Source organism: Wyeomyia smithii, chromosome 2 (genome assembly GCF_029784165.1).
Source record: "Wyeomyia smithii strain HCP4-BCI-WySm-NY-G18 chromosome 2, ASM2978416v1, whole genome shotgun sequence".
NCBI classification, from domain to species: Eukaryota; Metazoa; Arthropoda; class Insecta; order Diptera; family Culicidae; genus Wyeomyia; species Wyeomyia smithii.
Window position 1 is genome coordinate 96,633,559 of NC_073695.1, and position 15,643 is coordinate 96,649,201.

At 38.6% G+C, this 15,643-nt stretch overlaps 1 protein-coding gene across 3 annotated transcripts in view; it reads right to left on the reverse strand.

The window, feature by feature from the left end:
• LOC129719559 (filamin-C) overlaps positions 1–15,643 on the reverse strand; it is a 156,012-nt gene that overhangs the window by 5,825 nt on the left and 134,544 nt on the right. For 2 of the 3 annotated variants that reach the window (XM_055670953.1, XM_055670952.1), the window contains exon 10: positions 6,365–6,513. In XM_055670953.1, coding sequence (XP_055526928.1) covers positions 6,365–6,513 — 149 coding nt within the window. Of the gene's footprint in view, positions 1–6,364; positions 6,514–6,633; positions 7,190–15,643 lie in introns of those variants that run through there. The other variant, XM_055670954.1, reaches the window with a different exon arrangement.

The window sequence follows — 15,643 nt, forward strand, 5'->3', positions numbered from 1 at the left end:
AATGTTGCGTCAGATTTCTAACAATAATAACAGCATAACCACGTGATGGATAACAGTAACCAATATGTTCTTGGATAGATAAAATGTTGAAAATTTTTGTAGGGGTAAGCGGGGTAAGACCGCCCAGCGGGGTAAGACCGCCCACTGTAGTTTTACTACAAAGTTAGACAATAATGGAAAAAAATTCTTAGTAGACACGTTACAGTATTGTTACATAGTATTTTGCACCACCCTCTGCTGCGGTAGTACGCGAACTGTCAAAGATATAAACAAAAACATACTTTCAACTAGCAACCGGTCCGTACGCTGTGGTTTTTCAGTTTCGGGATTTAGTGATTTTCTGTTCAAAAATCGATTGTTTAGTTTGTGAATACATGTTGAATCGCTTACCTGGATCATTATTCATTCGGAGTCAATGAAAGCCGTGAGTAATTTTACAACTTTTATTACTTTTTCGATGAAATATGAAAATTTATCATTGGGGGTAAAACCGCCACGTATAAATCTGTTTGTTATTTTATTTTCAGGTCCAAATGCCTCGAAACTACAAAAGAAAAACAGACAGGAAGCAATGGTCACAGGACATCTTGACTGTAGCGATAGCAGCCATTAACAATGGTATGCCGGTGCGAAAAGCTTCCGTTGTTTATGATATACCCAGAAGTACACTCCGAGACCGACTAAAAACACGGTTCTCACAAGATAATTCCACATTAAATACTTCATCAATGCCAATTAATAAACTTGGCTCAATCCGCCCTGTGTTCTCTGCAATACAGGAGCAGGAAATTGCACAACATCTGCTTGAGCTTGAAAGCCGATTCTATGGCATAAATATGCGTGACGTACGGGAGCTAGCTTTTGAGCTAGCAGTAAAAAACCACATCCCTCACCAAGCTGGACAGGATTGGTTGAAAGGTTTCTTGCAACGCAATCCTGTAATTTCTTTCCGAAAACCAGAACCAACTTCAATTGCCAGAGCGAGTGCTTTCTATAAGCCTACAATAACGAAATTTTTTGATTTGTTGGAAAACGTGATGAAACAAAAACAGTACCAACCTTCAAATGTGTGGAATGCTGATGAAACATCGATAACAGCAGTAAGTATCTGTTCCATATATCGATTTTGATGATTATTTTGGAAATTTTGTTTTTTGGTTCCACCGAAAAAAAAAAAGATTGCGGCAAAAAAAGGAAAGGAGCAAGTCGGGGCAATAACGTCCGCCGAGCGCGGAGAGACCAGCACTGCTACTATGTGCATGTCTGCAACTGGTCATCATATTCCGCCTTTCATAATATTTCCGAGACAGCGTATGCGTGATCATTGGAAAGAGGGAGCACCGCCCGGTTCTGAGTTCGCAGCTTCAAAAAATGGATACATGACTATTGACATTTTTAACTTGTGGTTCAATCATTTTTTGAAACACGTTCGGCCCACGGCAAATGCTCCAACGCTCCTAATTCTTGATGGACATTCGTCTCACACGAAGAATCTTGCATTTACAGAGAAGGCGCGAGCAAATAACGTCACAGTGGTAGTACTCCCTCCGCACCGCAGTCATAGACTGCAACCATTGGACGTTTCTTTTATGGCTCCTTTTAAAATGTATTATGGTGATGCCGCAGAAAAGCTCATGTGCGAGAGACCAGGAGAAACTATAACTATTAATGATATTTCTGGACTAGTCAATATTGCATTTAGTATAGTCGCTTCAACGAGAGGGGCAGTTAACGGTTTCGAAAAGACGGGCTTAATGCCATTAAATCGCAATGTGTTCAGCGATAATGAATTTTCGCCTTCAACGGTGTCAGATCGCCCACCAGCTCGTACGCACTTAGAGTAAGTTGAAGCATACCAAAATAGATAAAAAAATGGTCGCAGTGGTTCAGTCTTCTACAAGGGAAAAAAAACCTTACTTGGAATGTCCGATCTCTCAATAAACCGGCGCGAACTGGCTTGCCACTGTAGGCAGGGAAATCGCAGCGATTCAGGAGGTTCGGAGGTTCGGTGGTCAATAATTTCGGAGAAAGGGAATCCGTGCAGTATACCCAATTGCACTTCCTTCAGGTACCTCATCTACTACAGTGGCAGCAAAGCAGCGGAACAGGGCGTCGGTTTCGTAGTGCTGGGAATCCAGAAAACAAGAGTCATTCGGTGGAGGACCATAGATAATCGTATATGCGTGTTGAGAATTAAGGGCAAATTCTTCAACTACAGTTTGATCAACACCTACGCACCGACAAACGACAAATCCGATGAAGTCAAAGATGAATTCTTTGACAAGCTTGAGCGAATTTATGACGAGTGCCCAAAACAAGACTAAAAAGTCGTCATCGAAAACGCAAACGCACAGGTTGGAAGGGAGGAATTCTTCCTTCCGGTCATTGGAAGGCATTGCCTCCATTCGTCAACAAATGAAAACAGCCTGAGTTTGATGAATTTTGCCGCGGCCAGAGGAATGGCCATTTCTAGCTCCAGTTTTCCACGTTTAAATATTCGGAAACACACCTGGAGCATCCAAATGGAGAAACCAGCTCCCAGATCGATCGTGTACTGATTGACGGTCGGCACTTTTCGGATGTTACTGATGTTAGGTCTTTTCGGGGTCCCTGACCATTATCTCGTCGTTTGTAAGATCCGCGCACGGTTGTCGAACGTGCTGAAATCTCGCACAGAGAGGACGACGCATTTAAACATTCAGCGGTCAAAAGCTGACGGCGTGGCAACAGAATACGCCAGAGAGCTGGATCAACGAATCGCAGAACAGCAGAAGGAACGAGTGGAAGACATAAATGGGCTGTGGAGCAGTATCCACGGTGCCATCGAAACGACTGCGAGAGAGGTGGTACGGCTGGTTTGATGCCGAGTGCCAAAAAGCGACAGATGAGAAGAACCGTACCAGGAGCCACATGCTCACTGCCATGGATTGTTGCAACTATCGAGGCATTACGCTGCTCAACTCAACCGAAATTTAGGCATGCGTCAGAGCGCTTGTTTTCTAGAACTTCAGCTGTTTTTCAGATTGAGACCGTTGACGGAATCCTTTGTTGGCGTATACCAGGCTGGTTTTCGGCAGGGGCGTTCCAAGCGGATCATATTTTCACCCTGCGACAGATCCTCGATAAGTTCCAGGAGTATAACTCGCAGACCCACCATCTGTTTGTGGATTTTGAGGCGGCATACGATTCTGTGAAAAAAAAACTAGCTGTGGCAGATCATGCTGGAACACGGTTTCCCGACGAAACTAATTAAGCTGAATCGTATGACGCTGCAGGGATCGAAATCATGCGTGCGGATAGCAGGCGAGACATCAGCCGCGTTCGTAACGTATGGTATATGGTAGCTGGTAAGGAGCGTGGGAGTTCTCGTGGTGTTGGTGCTGAGGTGGAGATAGATGGGGAACGATTTGAAGTGGTTGACGAATTCGTTTATCTTGGTAGGCTAGTGACATGTGATAACGATATGAGCCGTGAAGTGAAACGACGAGTTGCAGCTGCAAACAGGGCCATCTACGTAACCACTCAAAACTAGCGCGGTATGGGACGCTGATACCCCCGGTGGCTTTTTACGTACATGAAGCATGGACGCTGAAGGTAGCTGATTGACGAATGCTCGGAGTTTTTGAGCGTAAAGTTCGGCGGTTGATACTTGGCGGTAAATTGGAAGATGGAGTATGGCGCAGACGCATGAATCATGAGTTGTACCAGGTGTACAAACATGCTGATATAGTGAAGGTAATACAGGGGGGCAGGCTCCAGTGGGCTAGACAAGTATCCAGAATGCCTGACGATAGAGCCGGCAAAACTATCTTCAGTAGAGAACCAGGGAGAGGCCGTCGACTTCGTGGTAGGCCCCGCACGCGGTGGATGTGCGCGGTGGAGGAAGATGCACGATCTGCTGGTGTACGGATAAAGCATGGGTGGTAGTACATACGTGAAATGTTCGATATCGAAATTTTTTTTCAATGCCAAATACGTAGAACGTCTAAATAGGGTAGTAAGTATCTGAGAATATGAAGTTAATTAAAAAAAAACTGGTCCAACAAATGGAATCAACACATCTGATCGTGACCATAATGTAACTGTTGATATATCCATGATTATTTTACCGTATTCAATTGATTATAACTCAACTAAGAGAAGTTTTACTTTCAAAGTAGCTGATCAAATTGATAATTCTTTGTTGACAAACTCACGCTAGACATGAAGTACACTAATACTTCAATCCGATACATAATACATGAAATAGAAGGAGAGTGTATATGTGGGTGAGAAAACTGCTGAGTTACATTGTGCGGCAGGAAAAATTACTAAAATTTATGGCACTATTTGAAATCCCACTTTCATCTATTTTTGCAGTAATGACAAAATTTTCGTGTTGTGCTATTTTTATTAGCTTGTTTCCAAATAACATACACGATGTGCTCTCCATTTTTATTGATAATATCCTCGAAACAACGCAGAAAGCTAGAGCATGCCTTTCGAACGTAATGCTCCGGTATCAACAACCGCGTGCGCAGCGTATTATGACAGACTTCAAAGTCCTAACGCCCAAATCGATTAAGCCGACGGGTTTCGCACCTGACTTCTTTGGAGCCACAAATTTTTGGACCAAAATTTTATGTTTTCCATCAGTCATCTTTGAGTTCGATTTGACATATGAACAACGTGTTAATCCTAAGAGAAGATGGTTTCTGAAAATAACGATATACAGTACAGTATTAATTTTAACACTAACATCAAGGAAAACAGGTGACCTTTTCAACCCGTTGGATACCAACAAGCCATTTCTCATGGGACCTGCCGGATGTTTGATTTGAATTTTTTTCAGTAAAATGAACTTGTCTTTGCCATTATCATTTTTTCGCTTCAAACAATAAAAGCAATCTCTTCGAATGTGTCACTCATAGCTCCTTCAATCACGTACGTGCAAACTGCGAACCTCCAGTCTCCGGGTTCCGCCGCTTAGGACTATCCTGTAGAGGTTTTTTGAGGAACATTCTATTATCATGAAAACCTCTTTCGGTGTTTTCTGGGCGAGCAGCAAACTCGTTATACCTTCTTTAGCGTTCTTTTTCTCAAATTTGCAATAAAATATTTCCGATGTTCTGATGCACCACTTGAAAGTAATCGTAACCAAATATACTGTTAACAAAAATAAGTCATTAGTTACATAAAATAAGCCAATAATGATGTTCAAACATTTTCGCGTTTTTCTTCCGCCGCACCCTGTATTCTACTGTAGAATGAGTGAGTTGTTGTGACATGGCGTATTTTTTTTTGTTTTTCATTTATACGCTGGATTAGAGTGTTCATGAAATAACTTATTGAAAGCTCCAGTTATTCGGATTTTTCGAAAGGAGACGGAACCTATGGCCTCCTCGATGTTTTGTTGACCATCTGGAAGCGGTTAAAACAATACGGTAAGCTCTGGGAATAGGTCTAAAACTGAACCTTTCCGGTCGCTCCGAATCTTCCGGCGGGACATTTGGATGCTACCTTGAACAATATCCCATCAAAATATCGATACTTTCCTAGCTGGCCACCGTTAGAACCATTTTTTTTAACTTTATAAGCAACATACTGCTTAGAAAGCTCACTTCTCCCTTTTATGAATAAAATCAATAAATATACTCAATAAACTGGGAGCAACGAATTACTAAAGCTTAATTCTACTTCGCGCCGCGTGGATTGGATTGAGAACAGAGCCAATCCACTCGAAATGACTTATTGCCGATTATCTACTGCTATTTGAATGATATCGTTTATGCGTGGTGTCGGAAAAATTCAACTAATTTTCTCGACAAGACTTTGTGGCCTTCCAGCTACCCGTATCGTAATACCCTGGACTTTTATGTAAAGTCCTACATGGGGACGAGATCCCGATAAACCAGATGCGAGCCGAATGATATTTTTTATTACCAACGCCTCAAGTTCTTCATACAGCCCAAAGGGGGTGTGCTTCCAGCTAATATGTAGTAGAGGTTCCGAATAAACACTACTTCAATGAAAATTGGTTCAGGAAAGAATATCTTGTATTTTCATTTCTTACCATATTTTTAAAGTGTATTTGAACTTATTGAACACCCTGTATTTTAGTATTCTGTTGACAACGTCTTTCAAAGTGTGGCATACAAGGGGCTGTCACGTTATGTAGACCATATAAAATTGCATCTTGATTGTTTGCTTTGTAGTAGGTATTGTTTCTTAGTTTGTTTTCGGGGATAATTAGATTTCTACGAGACATTAATACAACGCGAACATATTTTTAAACCAGTTACAATTTTCTTTGACTGAGAAGTAAGCTGAATTCATTTTGGATACAAAAATATAAGCGCAGCACTACATATACATAATTTCTTACCTTAGCCGAATACGGACTGCCGACCGTCGGTTGACCCTCGACGGTTACGCTGACTCGGTGCTCGCCGACGACCCGCGGAACAAACTCCGCCTTGAAGACTCCGTCCGCCGTCTGCAGCACCTGCGCTGGCACCGAGTGACCGGAAGGTCCTGCGCGATGGTTATCAGTTTTGATGCAAACGAAGTTTGTGTTTTTTTTTTTTCGTGTGATTTCGTTTGGGTTTGATGGTTTTTTTTCGGGGGGGATGAATAATAAGTCGTCAAAAAGGATAGTGTTTTGTAGTCTTTTAACAGTTGTTTTTATTCATCTCGTTTCAATATGTTTATACACAATTAACCAAATTTTAAATTGTAAGGTAGATTAAGGGTGCAGTAGTCAAGGAGGGAACGTTAACAGGAAAACTGAAACTTTTTTGTTAGCGAATATATATATATTAAAGCATCCGTGTTTTGTATGTCCACAGTGAAATGCATCATGCAATGGCCCCAGCGTTAGAAACCCAAACCTTTTGCCCTTTTTAGGTTTTATTAAAGTAAACAACGTTAATGAGATTAGTCTTGTGTTAATGGATTTGAAATCCGTCATACTCTAGGATTATCGATTAGCCGGAAATGATAAACATCCAAACCTACAGAACTACCCGGTTAGAGTATGGATTAAACATCAGTAGAAAACGGTAACTACCAACTCATTTCTCCGCAGTAAAAATAAATTATTAGTTTGGAAAAAAGGTATATAAATCTAAAACTTTCGATATTGCATATGTCACTTCCTAGGAGGGAAACAACTTCGAACTAAGGTCTTAGTATAAAAGTCTACGTCGTCCTGAAATATACATGTAAATAAAAGAGGTGAAGAGATTTGATCAGATCATAACTTGCGGCTATGCAGACTGAGGACAAATTGCAAAGTGATAAACTGGTAGAACGTTTCGCCACCCCGCTTCTCCTAGGTTCGATTTGTGCTTCTTTCGTGTGACGGTTCATTTCTGGGAGTGCCATTTTAGTGGGTGATCTGAGAGGAGCGATTGTTTTTGTAGGGTATATGAAGCACATCTATTCAAACCTTTTAAAGAATATTTTCGCCTGCCTTTCACACTACAAATCATTGAATGAATAAATAGTTTTGTTTATTAAAAAATACAGCCGATTCTTTTTTGCACGGGGGATGCGTTTCAAATTTGGTTTTTTTGAGTTGCAAATATAACGAAGAAAATCGTCCTAAAATGTTTGAACCTCGTTTGATTATGATAGTGCTCAATTTTAAAACCAAAATGCAATATTTTAAATTTTGAGTATTTACACAAAAAATTGTGTTTTTTCATTTTCAAAAACTGATATATGATCACTCGTGGCCTGGAACGGAAAACGTGATTGAAATGAGGTCGATATCTTGTACCGTTTTTTCAGTAATGGAGGAAAGCAATCCATGTAAAAACAAGACCGTGCGAAAAGAGAATCCGGTGTATAACTATTTTCGACCCACGGATTTCGAACAGGAACTTTATATTCAGGATTTGGATTCAGGATTCAGATAAAAAAACGGTTTCGACATTTTCGGCCAGAAAGGTTGTCAGGTAGGGGTTTTTTCTTCATTTTAAAATTAAGTTTCCCTTTGTCGGCAAATCCAGCAAATTTCGCTTCAAATTTGATAGTTGTTCATCGCAATATTCAGAAAATTGCAGGTAAAAATATCTGTTACCTTGAGGTAATGTGCGTCAATCTCGAGATACGACATATTTACGAAAACAACTTTAAATTTCTCAGATTTCACCAAACAATCTAATTTATTTGAAAATGTCTGTGTCTCAAAAAACTTTTTTCTTTGGAGATTTTTTGGGTGACTAAGGAAACCAAAAAATCATTACTTTGTCGCAGCGGTGCTTATAAACCTTTTTTTTTTAGGGGGGGATTTGTTAGTAGCTTAAGTATTTATTACAAATATTAGTAAATAATGAGTATGTGTGTCCAATCACAAATGGTGACTTCTCAACACTGTTAGAAATTTGTAATTTTAATTGTTAGGATTTGTTTGCTTTCGCAATTAGGACTTATCATTCGTAGGGATTTAAACCTACTTGTCAGAAAACGGGAAGTAAACTTACAACTAACTTAATTGCTAACTTATTGGCTATAAAGAGAGCTTACCGTAGCAATTGAGGATTGCAACGATTTTTGTCGAAAATTGATAATAATTTTATTTGACATAGCTTCTATTGGTTCAACACCAGTAAGTCTTTGTAATTCAAGTGTACCAAACCAAGGAGGACGCATTCAAAATCATCATCTAAATTAAATTTAAATCTAAATTAAATTGCGCGCTTTGATGGAATAACGCAAGGCAGCGAACTATTTTTGCAGATGGCCGAAAGAAATCAGGTAGGTCGAAACGTAAAGAAATAAGAAAAAGGTTGTTTAGTTTCACCGAAAAGCATCAATTTAAACCCTCAAAATAAAACATACCTTTCCTGCAAGCTAAATTCTACAGTACCCCCCTGTTAACTTTCCTCTTAACAAAAATAAGTCCCTTTTCTAATAAAATGGATCTGAGTAAGGTAGCATAATTCATTTCAGGTATTTGTAAGTATGGCACGATATTGGCAGGAGGAACGAGGTTTCGATAAGACTCCTTCCTCTTGACATAATAATCTGGTCAAAGAGAAACGTTAGGTGAGGTCTCCCTCCAGGGAATTGTAATTTGGTGATATTGATAGAATGGAAAGAGGCTCGGTATAGTAGAGCAGTGAGCTTGTAATGGGACTATTCAATGGTCAGGGCAGCTCCCTCATTGGACGGCTATGGAGTGCAGCGAGGAAAAAATATATTGAAAGGTCTTTGACAAAGCTGCTTCGGTTTCTGGAATTCGATCCATGCAAACCGCAGTTTCTTCTATTATTGTTTTGTTATTGACTCATTGTAACGTAAAATTTCATGTATATTTATCAAAAGATGATGAGGTTTTTATGCCTACATGAGGACAGCCTCAAATAGGCTTTTCCCCATCCACTAACTTTCATGGAGACCTATAAGGTCAGATGGAAATAGAATAATGAATAAATAAATAAATAAATGATCCCGTCCTCATATCAACGACTGCTAGTTTAACAACAAACTGCACGTTCAGGCAAATATCATCACGTAAAACTAAATTATCCAAATTGTACGCAAGTTGTTGATTCGCATGTTTTTTTATATTCACATTTTGTATCGATTTATTTCATTATTAGGAAAAAAATTACAGAAAAAAAAAAACAAAACAAAATAGCGGGGAAATGGCATGTTGTGTGAGGCAATTAATCGCCAAAATTTATTCCGAACTCGGGAAGAAATTCTCGAAAGTTAAAACCTTTTGGATTTCACTGTTAGGATTTTATATTTAGCTAAACAAACTGTTTGCTTTGCTGTAGCTTGGTTTATTTTGAGACTTGTAATGCAGGACTTTAGCTTATACAGTTGTCTTGGTAGTAGTAGCGGATAAATGTGTAGGAATATAAGGGAAAATTCAAAACAGTTTTTCAAACATCGCAATTTTTGTTAAGGGGTAATATCTACCAAAAATAAATTTTTCTTGTCATTTTTTTTATTGGCTTAAATCATGCTAAAACTATCCTAGAATCAAAATCTACATCGCCCAAGTACTGATTTAAACTCAAAATTCGTTTTAATCAATTTTTACCGAACAACTTTTATGCTCCAAAATAACATCTTTCGTTTATTTTGGCCATGCTTGTTTTTGTTTTTAAATTCGAGGATTTGTAAACCATGCATGCAGGGATTATTGGAGATGCACATCGAAAAGCTAAATCCCAAGCAGTAATCACTAAATTCGATTTACAACTCCAATCGATCCTGGTCAGTAACGAAGTGGCAACCGGTGGTGATCAATCAAGCTCAAGCTCAAGCTTAATTTCGAGGATTTGTAAACCAGTAGAAGTTACCGATGATCGATATTGTGTTTCAAATGTGAAGTATAGAGGTCGCTGCATCAAGTTTAAACCGTTACAGCGCCTCTACAGCACATGTTTTTTTTTCCAATTTCCATAATATACCTAGTTGACTAGAAATGCGCGCTTCGTGTTTTATGTACAATTTATTCCATGACTGTACCGATACTACACGGACGTTGAATGCTAATCGTGGCGAAGAAAGAAAAGCCGGGTTTCAACTTCTGGCTGATCGCGCTGGGCGCGTTGATACTGAAGCACCTGACTATTTGGCGGCTGTTATGGAGTTTTCGGTAGCTGCAGATATATTGGAAATGGCAGGCGATCCTACTAGAAAACACATGGAAACTAAAATCGGCAAATGGTTATCCGAAATGATGATAATTGAACAAACTTGCCAGTTTGTTGTGAAATATAATAGCACCTTTTGGTGCTCTACTGTTACGTGATTGAAGTAGTCAAGCTTTTCAGCATGTGTAACAAACATAAAACTGCAAATTTCAGCGTTTTCAAGGCTAGAAAAATTCAACATTGTCTCAAGATTGTGTTGGTGGCCCTGAGAAAGGCCGGTTGTAATTTATCTTTGATCTCGTGCTAGATGGTAGCAGATAACAGAAATGCAGCACTTACACTATTGCTTCTTGAAACAAAACGGTTATAGTTTGACATCACAGCAGAATTTCGACCTTCATACTCATGTCTACCATTGGCAGTATCAAACAAACAACAACCTGCTTCCATTCGAAGCGGGAATATTGTCTCCTTTCAAGCCGCAACACGACAGAATACAATGTTATTTCGTTGCCTTTATGAGAGCTCTATCGGTCCGGGTCGACAGAATGTCCACAAGAAATTATTTTTTTTTACATCCGTATTACGAAACTGAGACAAAATTACTGAGAAATTAAGGCGGAGTTATTCAGAAGACAGCTCTAAACTAGAATAAAATAAGATTCACTTTTCGTATTACGACATACGAAATAAAATTTTTCGAACGCTGAAGAATGGTATAACTGGAAATAAAGGAGTGACTTATTGAGTATGTCAGTGTGGATACCTTACGCGATTTGATCATGGCGCAATTTTTCGAACGTTGGAGAATGATATAACTGGAAATAAAGAAGTCACGTCTCTATTTCCAGTCATATCATTTCTCCAACGTTCGATAAAAATATTACGTCAGAGCGGATATCGCACGCGATCTGACCATGAAGCATTTATGCGATAATTGATTGAAAATTACAACACCTAATTAACAAGGATGTAACGTCCTGAAGAAGACGGTTGTAGTTCGACATCACAGCAGAATTTCGACCTTCGTAATCATGGTTACCATCGGCAATATCAAACACGCAACAATCTGCTTCCATTCGACACGGGGACGGGAACATTGTCTCCTTTCAAGCCGTAACATGTCACGATACATGTTATTTTATTGCCTTTATGAGAGCTCTATCGGTCCGGCTCGACCGATTTGATTTGATTTGATTTTTATTAGAGAGCCTTTCAGCTCTTCCACCGGCTCGACAGAATGTCAACAAGAAATCATTATTCGTGCATCCGTTTTGCGAAACTGGGACAAACTGTGGGAGCTTGAAATTAAGGCGGGGCTATTCAGAAGATTGCTCTTAACCAGAATAAAATGTGATTTATCATGTCAAAGCGGATATCGCACGCGATCATGAAGCATTTATGAATCTATTAAATAAAAATAAGTTGGTGTCTGTATAACGGCGTTTCACTCGAAGTAGAATCAACGGACTTGAATGATTCTTTTTGTGTTTGTTTTGTCTTCATCTTCGACGAGTTAATAGGCCATAAAAATAACAATAATCAACTGATAAAGTTAGAAAAAAATTGAAATATATTTTCGGTTTTTCCCGCCTTTTACTCCAAGAACAACGTCATTAGATTACTATGATTGTAGGCTATGACCTATGAGTTGTTGTAGCGTCGTTATTGAGGCGTCGTAGTTGCGTAAACAAGCACCTGTTTTTGATTCACGTATTAGGTGATATTCGTGATACCTTTTCTATGCAAAAGCGCTATAGCGTGGTAGCAGCAAACTCGACATGCATGTGAATACTCTCAACGTGGCTTTGATTTTATTCAAGGGCATATACCTGATAATGTAAATTAAATTTCTGGCTTATTTGAGCAAAGTTGCGTATAATCGTTTTATTTATCTGATAAATGAAAAGAAAGAACAAGAATAACACTACATGTGCGATGATTTAATTTACCATTGTTCGGATCTAATCAATCTGTTCAATTTTTTCTAAAACGCACACTGACTTAGATCATTGACATTTGCTCATGCTGGAATGATTCTGTTAGCTGGTGAAATGAACGTGTAGTTTTTGCTTCTCAAAAAACATTGATTTCTGTTCATGTTTCGTTAAATAGGCACTATTGCATTCCTACAAATCTCTGGATTTACAATTAATTGTTGAATGTTGAATTGAAAACTATAATGTTGCGAAGTGTTAATTGCACTGTGCTTAGGCAGCAGATCTGTCTCAAAAATCAGATGAATTATTAATGTCAACAATAACAACAACAATATCGCACGCAAGCCTGGGAGGCTTATGCGGTCTCGATCAACTAGATTAGTTGAGAGAATTCGTTATCGATAGTGTTTTTGGCACATTTTGCATGTGTAGGATAAGTACAACGATACACCGTGCCCCAGTGCTGAGTCGAGAAAATTTCCAGCTCGAAAAGATCCTCGACCTGATCGGGAATCGAACCCGATATCACAACCGTGTGGGAGAGCTAGCCGACCGACATCGCTAACCACAGAACCACGGGGACCACAATTGTTATTGTCAATTATTAATGTCATTGAAGCGAAAATTTCGAAGCTCCGTGTACCTACAAATTTATCATTTAATTTCAAACGTCTGTATGTACCTTCGCGCTCCGCAGTTGGGTGATACTCAATAATGCCCAAAGTCTTGATAACTGGTGGCATTAAACCTAAAATATGCATATTTTCGCATAAACAGCTTTATGTCACATGGTCACGTGAAAAACAATTGGTATCATGTATGTTTGAAAAAAAAAAAAAAGATACCCGAAAAATGGTTGGCCATTAGGTTTAGCGAGAATTTTTGTTCAGGACAAAACCATATTGTCACTATGCCATGGCAATAACGAAAATCAACTGGAAAAGTTAAAAAACGTTAAAAACCAACCCTTGATATTTCCCGCCCTTCTGAGATTCTGAGAGGTTTTCTGTGAGTTTTAGTGAGTAACGATTTTTTGTTGCCTTTGATCGGAAAAATTCGAACAAGTTTTCATCACCGGGGCGTACTTAGACGATAGCCTTATTTTTTAAAATATTTTTTGGAATAGTTCTATGCGATTTTCGTATTGGTTTCTGTTGATGCCACTTAAATTCAACGTCGGATCCTGTTAATTTGTGCTGTGACTGTTTGTCAAGAAAGAAGAAGACACTGTCGGTACGTAATAAACATAATAGATTAAAAATAATAATGTGATTTTGCGAGAATTCTGAGGAGTATTCATACTGGTTTCAGTTGGTTTCGAATAATTTTCTACCACATGTAGTGGGAATGCTTCCTAACGAAGATGCCGTTAAGGGTATTTTATCAAAGAAATGTTCCCTAATCTACATGATCAAACTGATTCTCGCATATCTTCCAGTTGACTTTGACAAATTCCTGCTGTGGTCGAAGTGTTTTTTGTTCAGATGAAGTTTTTGTAAGTGGAATGTTCAAATACTTAACATGCCGTTGAATTAAAATTAAATTCGTTGTTTTTGTTCCAGTTTTGCGAGTTAAGACACGAGTAGTAGCAGGTCAATAAAAGTGTCAGGCTTCGCAACACTGAAGATAGAATATTTAAAAGTCAGGAAATATACGAGTCCCGAAGGGAAGTTGAACGGTTAAGAACAAGACGAGCTCAAAATGCACGACGTTCGACACTCCATATATCTCAAAATCGTCAGTTACACACTTAATTTCCATAGTCTTTAAACGAGTCTTGAACAAAAGAAAAATAAAGTATAATAACTTAAACACTCAATTGAGAGAAAAATGCTAATCAAATACTTTCAAATACTACTACTTCATAGATTCAAGGTCAAATTTACCACCGAACAGATGCATTGTTGCCACTACCCGATGGCAAATGTCCTTGAATCGACAATTCTGACAGGAAACTACAAAAGAGAAGTCGTCTACCGATTTGCCGTTAAAATTAAGACGTCTGCAATTTCCCGTGCGTCGCGCATTCGTGATGACTATTGATAAAACCCAAGGACAATCACTGAAAATTTGTGGCATAAACTCCGAGTATTCATGCTTCTCACATGGACAGCTCTATGTCGCATATTCACGTGACCCTGACCCCGACATTGTGGAATATATATAGAATTTAGTGGCTAGGACCGCCTTGACCACTTTCACATGTTTCGTATATTCCAAATTTTAAGCTTAGATTATTTAGAATTCTGAAGTTTTTTATAAAATCTGTTCCAGTGAGATAGGCCAGGCAGAAGGGTATTACTATATTTGCATTAAGCCAAGCTTTTGAAAAATTGAAAAAATAATGTAATAATTTCCTTCAGAATATTTAAAAGAATGACTGTTTATTTTCAGAAATGTATTGAAATGATTTGATTATGGTTGAAAGGTGCTTCATAATGTTCAATGAAATAAAAACGTAGAATTTTACGAGCGCAGGATTGAAAAAAAACTAAAAACAAATCAGAGCAGAAACATATCGTAGGTATGTTTTTTGGCAGCAGTTAGATATTTCAGTTTTTGCAATACAACAGTCAATAAAACTCAAGGTGGCGATACGAAGTTTGCCGGGTCAGCTAGTTGACTAATACAATTTCTTTTTTTTTAGTTTTTCTTTCAACTTAAGCACATTGATTAGTGCGCTTTTGACGTAGAATTATGTCTTACGGCAACATATATAGGGGTACAAATTGTAAAACCAAAAACATCGAGAGCGTCAAGAAAATTGCCCCGAATGTTTTAAACTCAGTCAGTTTCGAACGGATTTCGTTAATTATTAAAGCGAAAATAATATACGAAAAAATATACCGCTTCACACCATTAAATTGATTAACCCCAATTGAGTGTATTCCCAAACCTATTGCAAAAAAAAAACTTATTTACATAAGACAGGCTGTCGTAACTCTACGTTAACTTTGCGGTCGTGTCTTATTAACAATTTCTTCAACTATTTTCTTTGGTTTACATTTGAAAAGATGACCCTAATGTTCTGAGGAAAACTTTACTGATCGATTAAGACATTAGTGTTCAAGATCTGCTTAGAGTAAGCAAAAATGTTTGCATTGA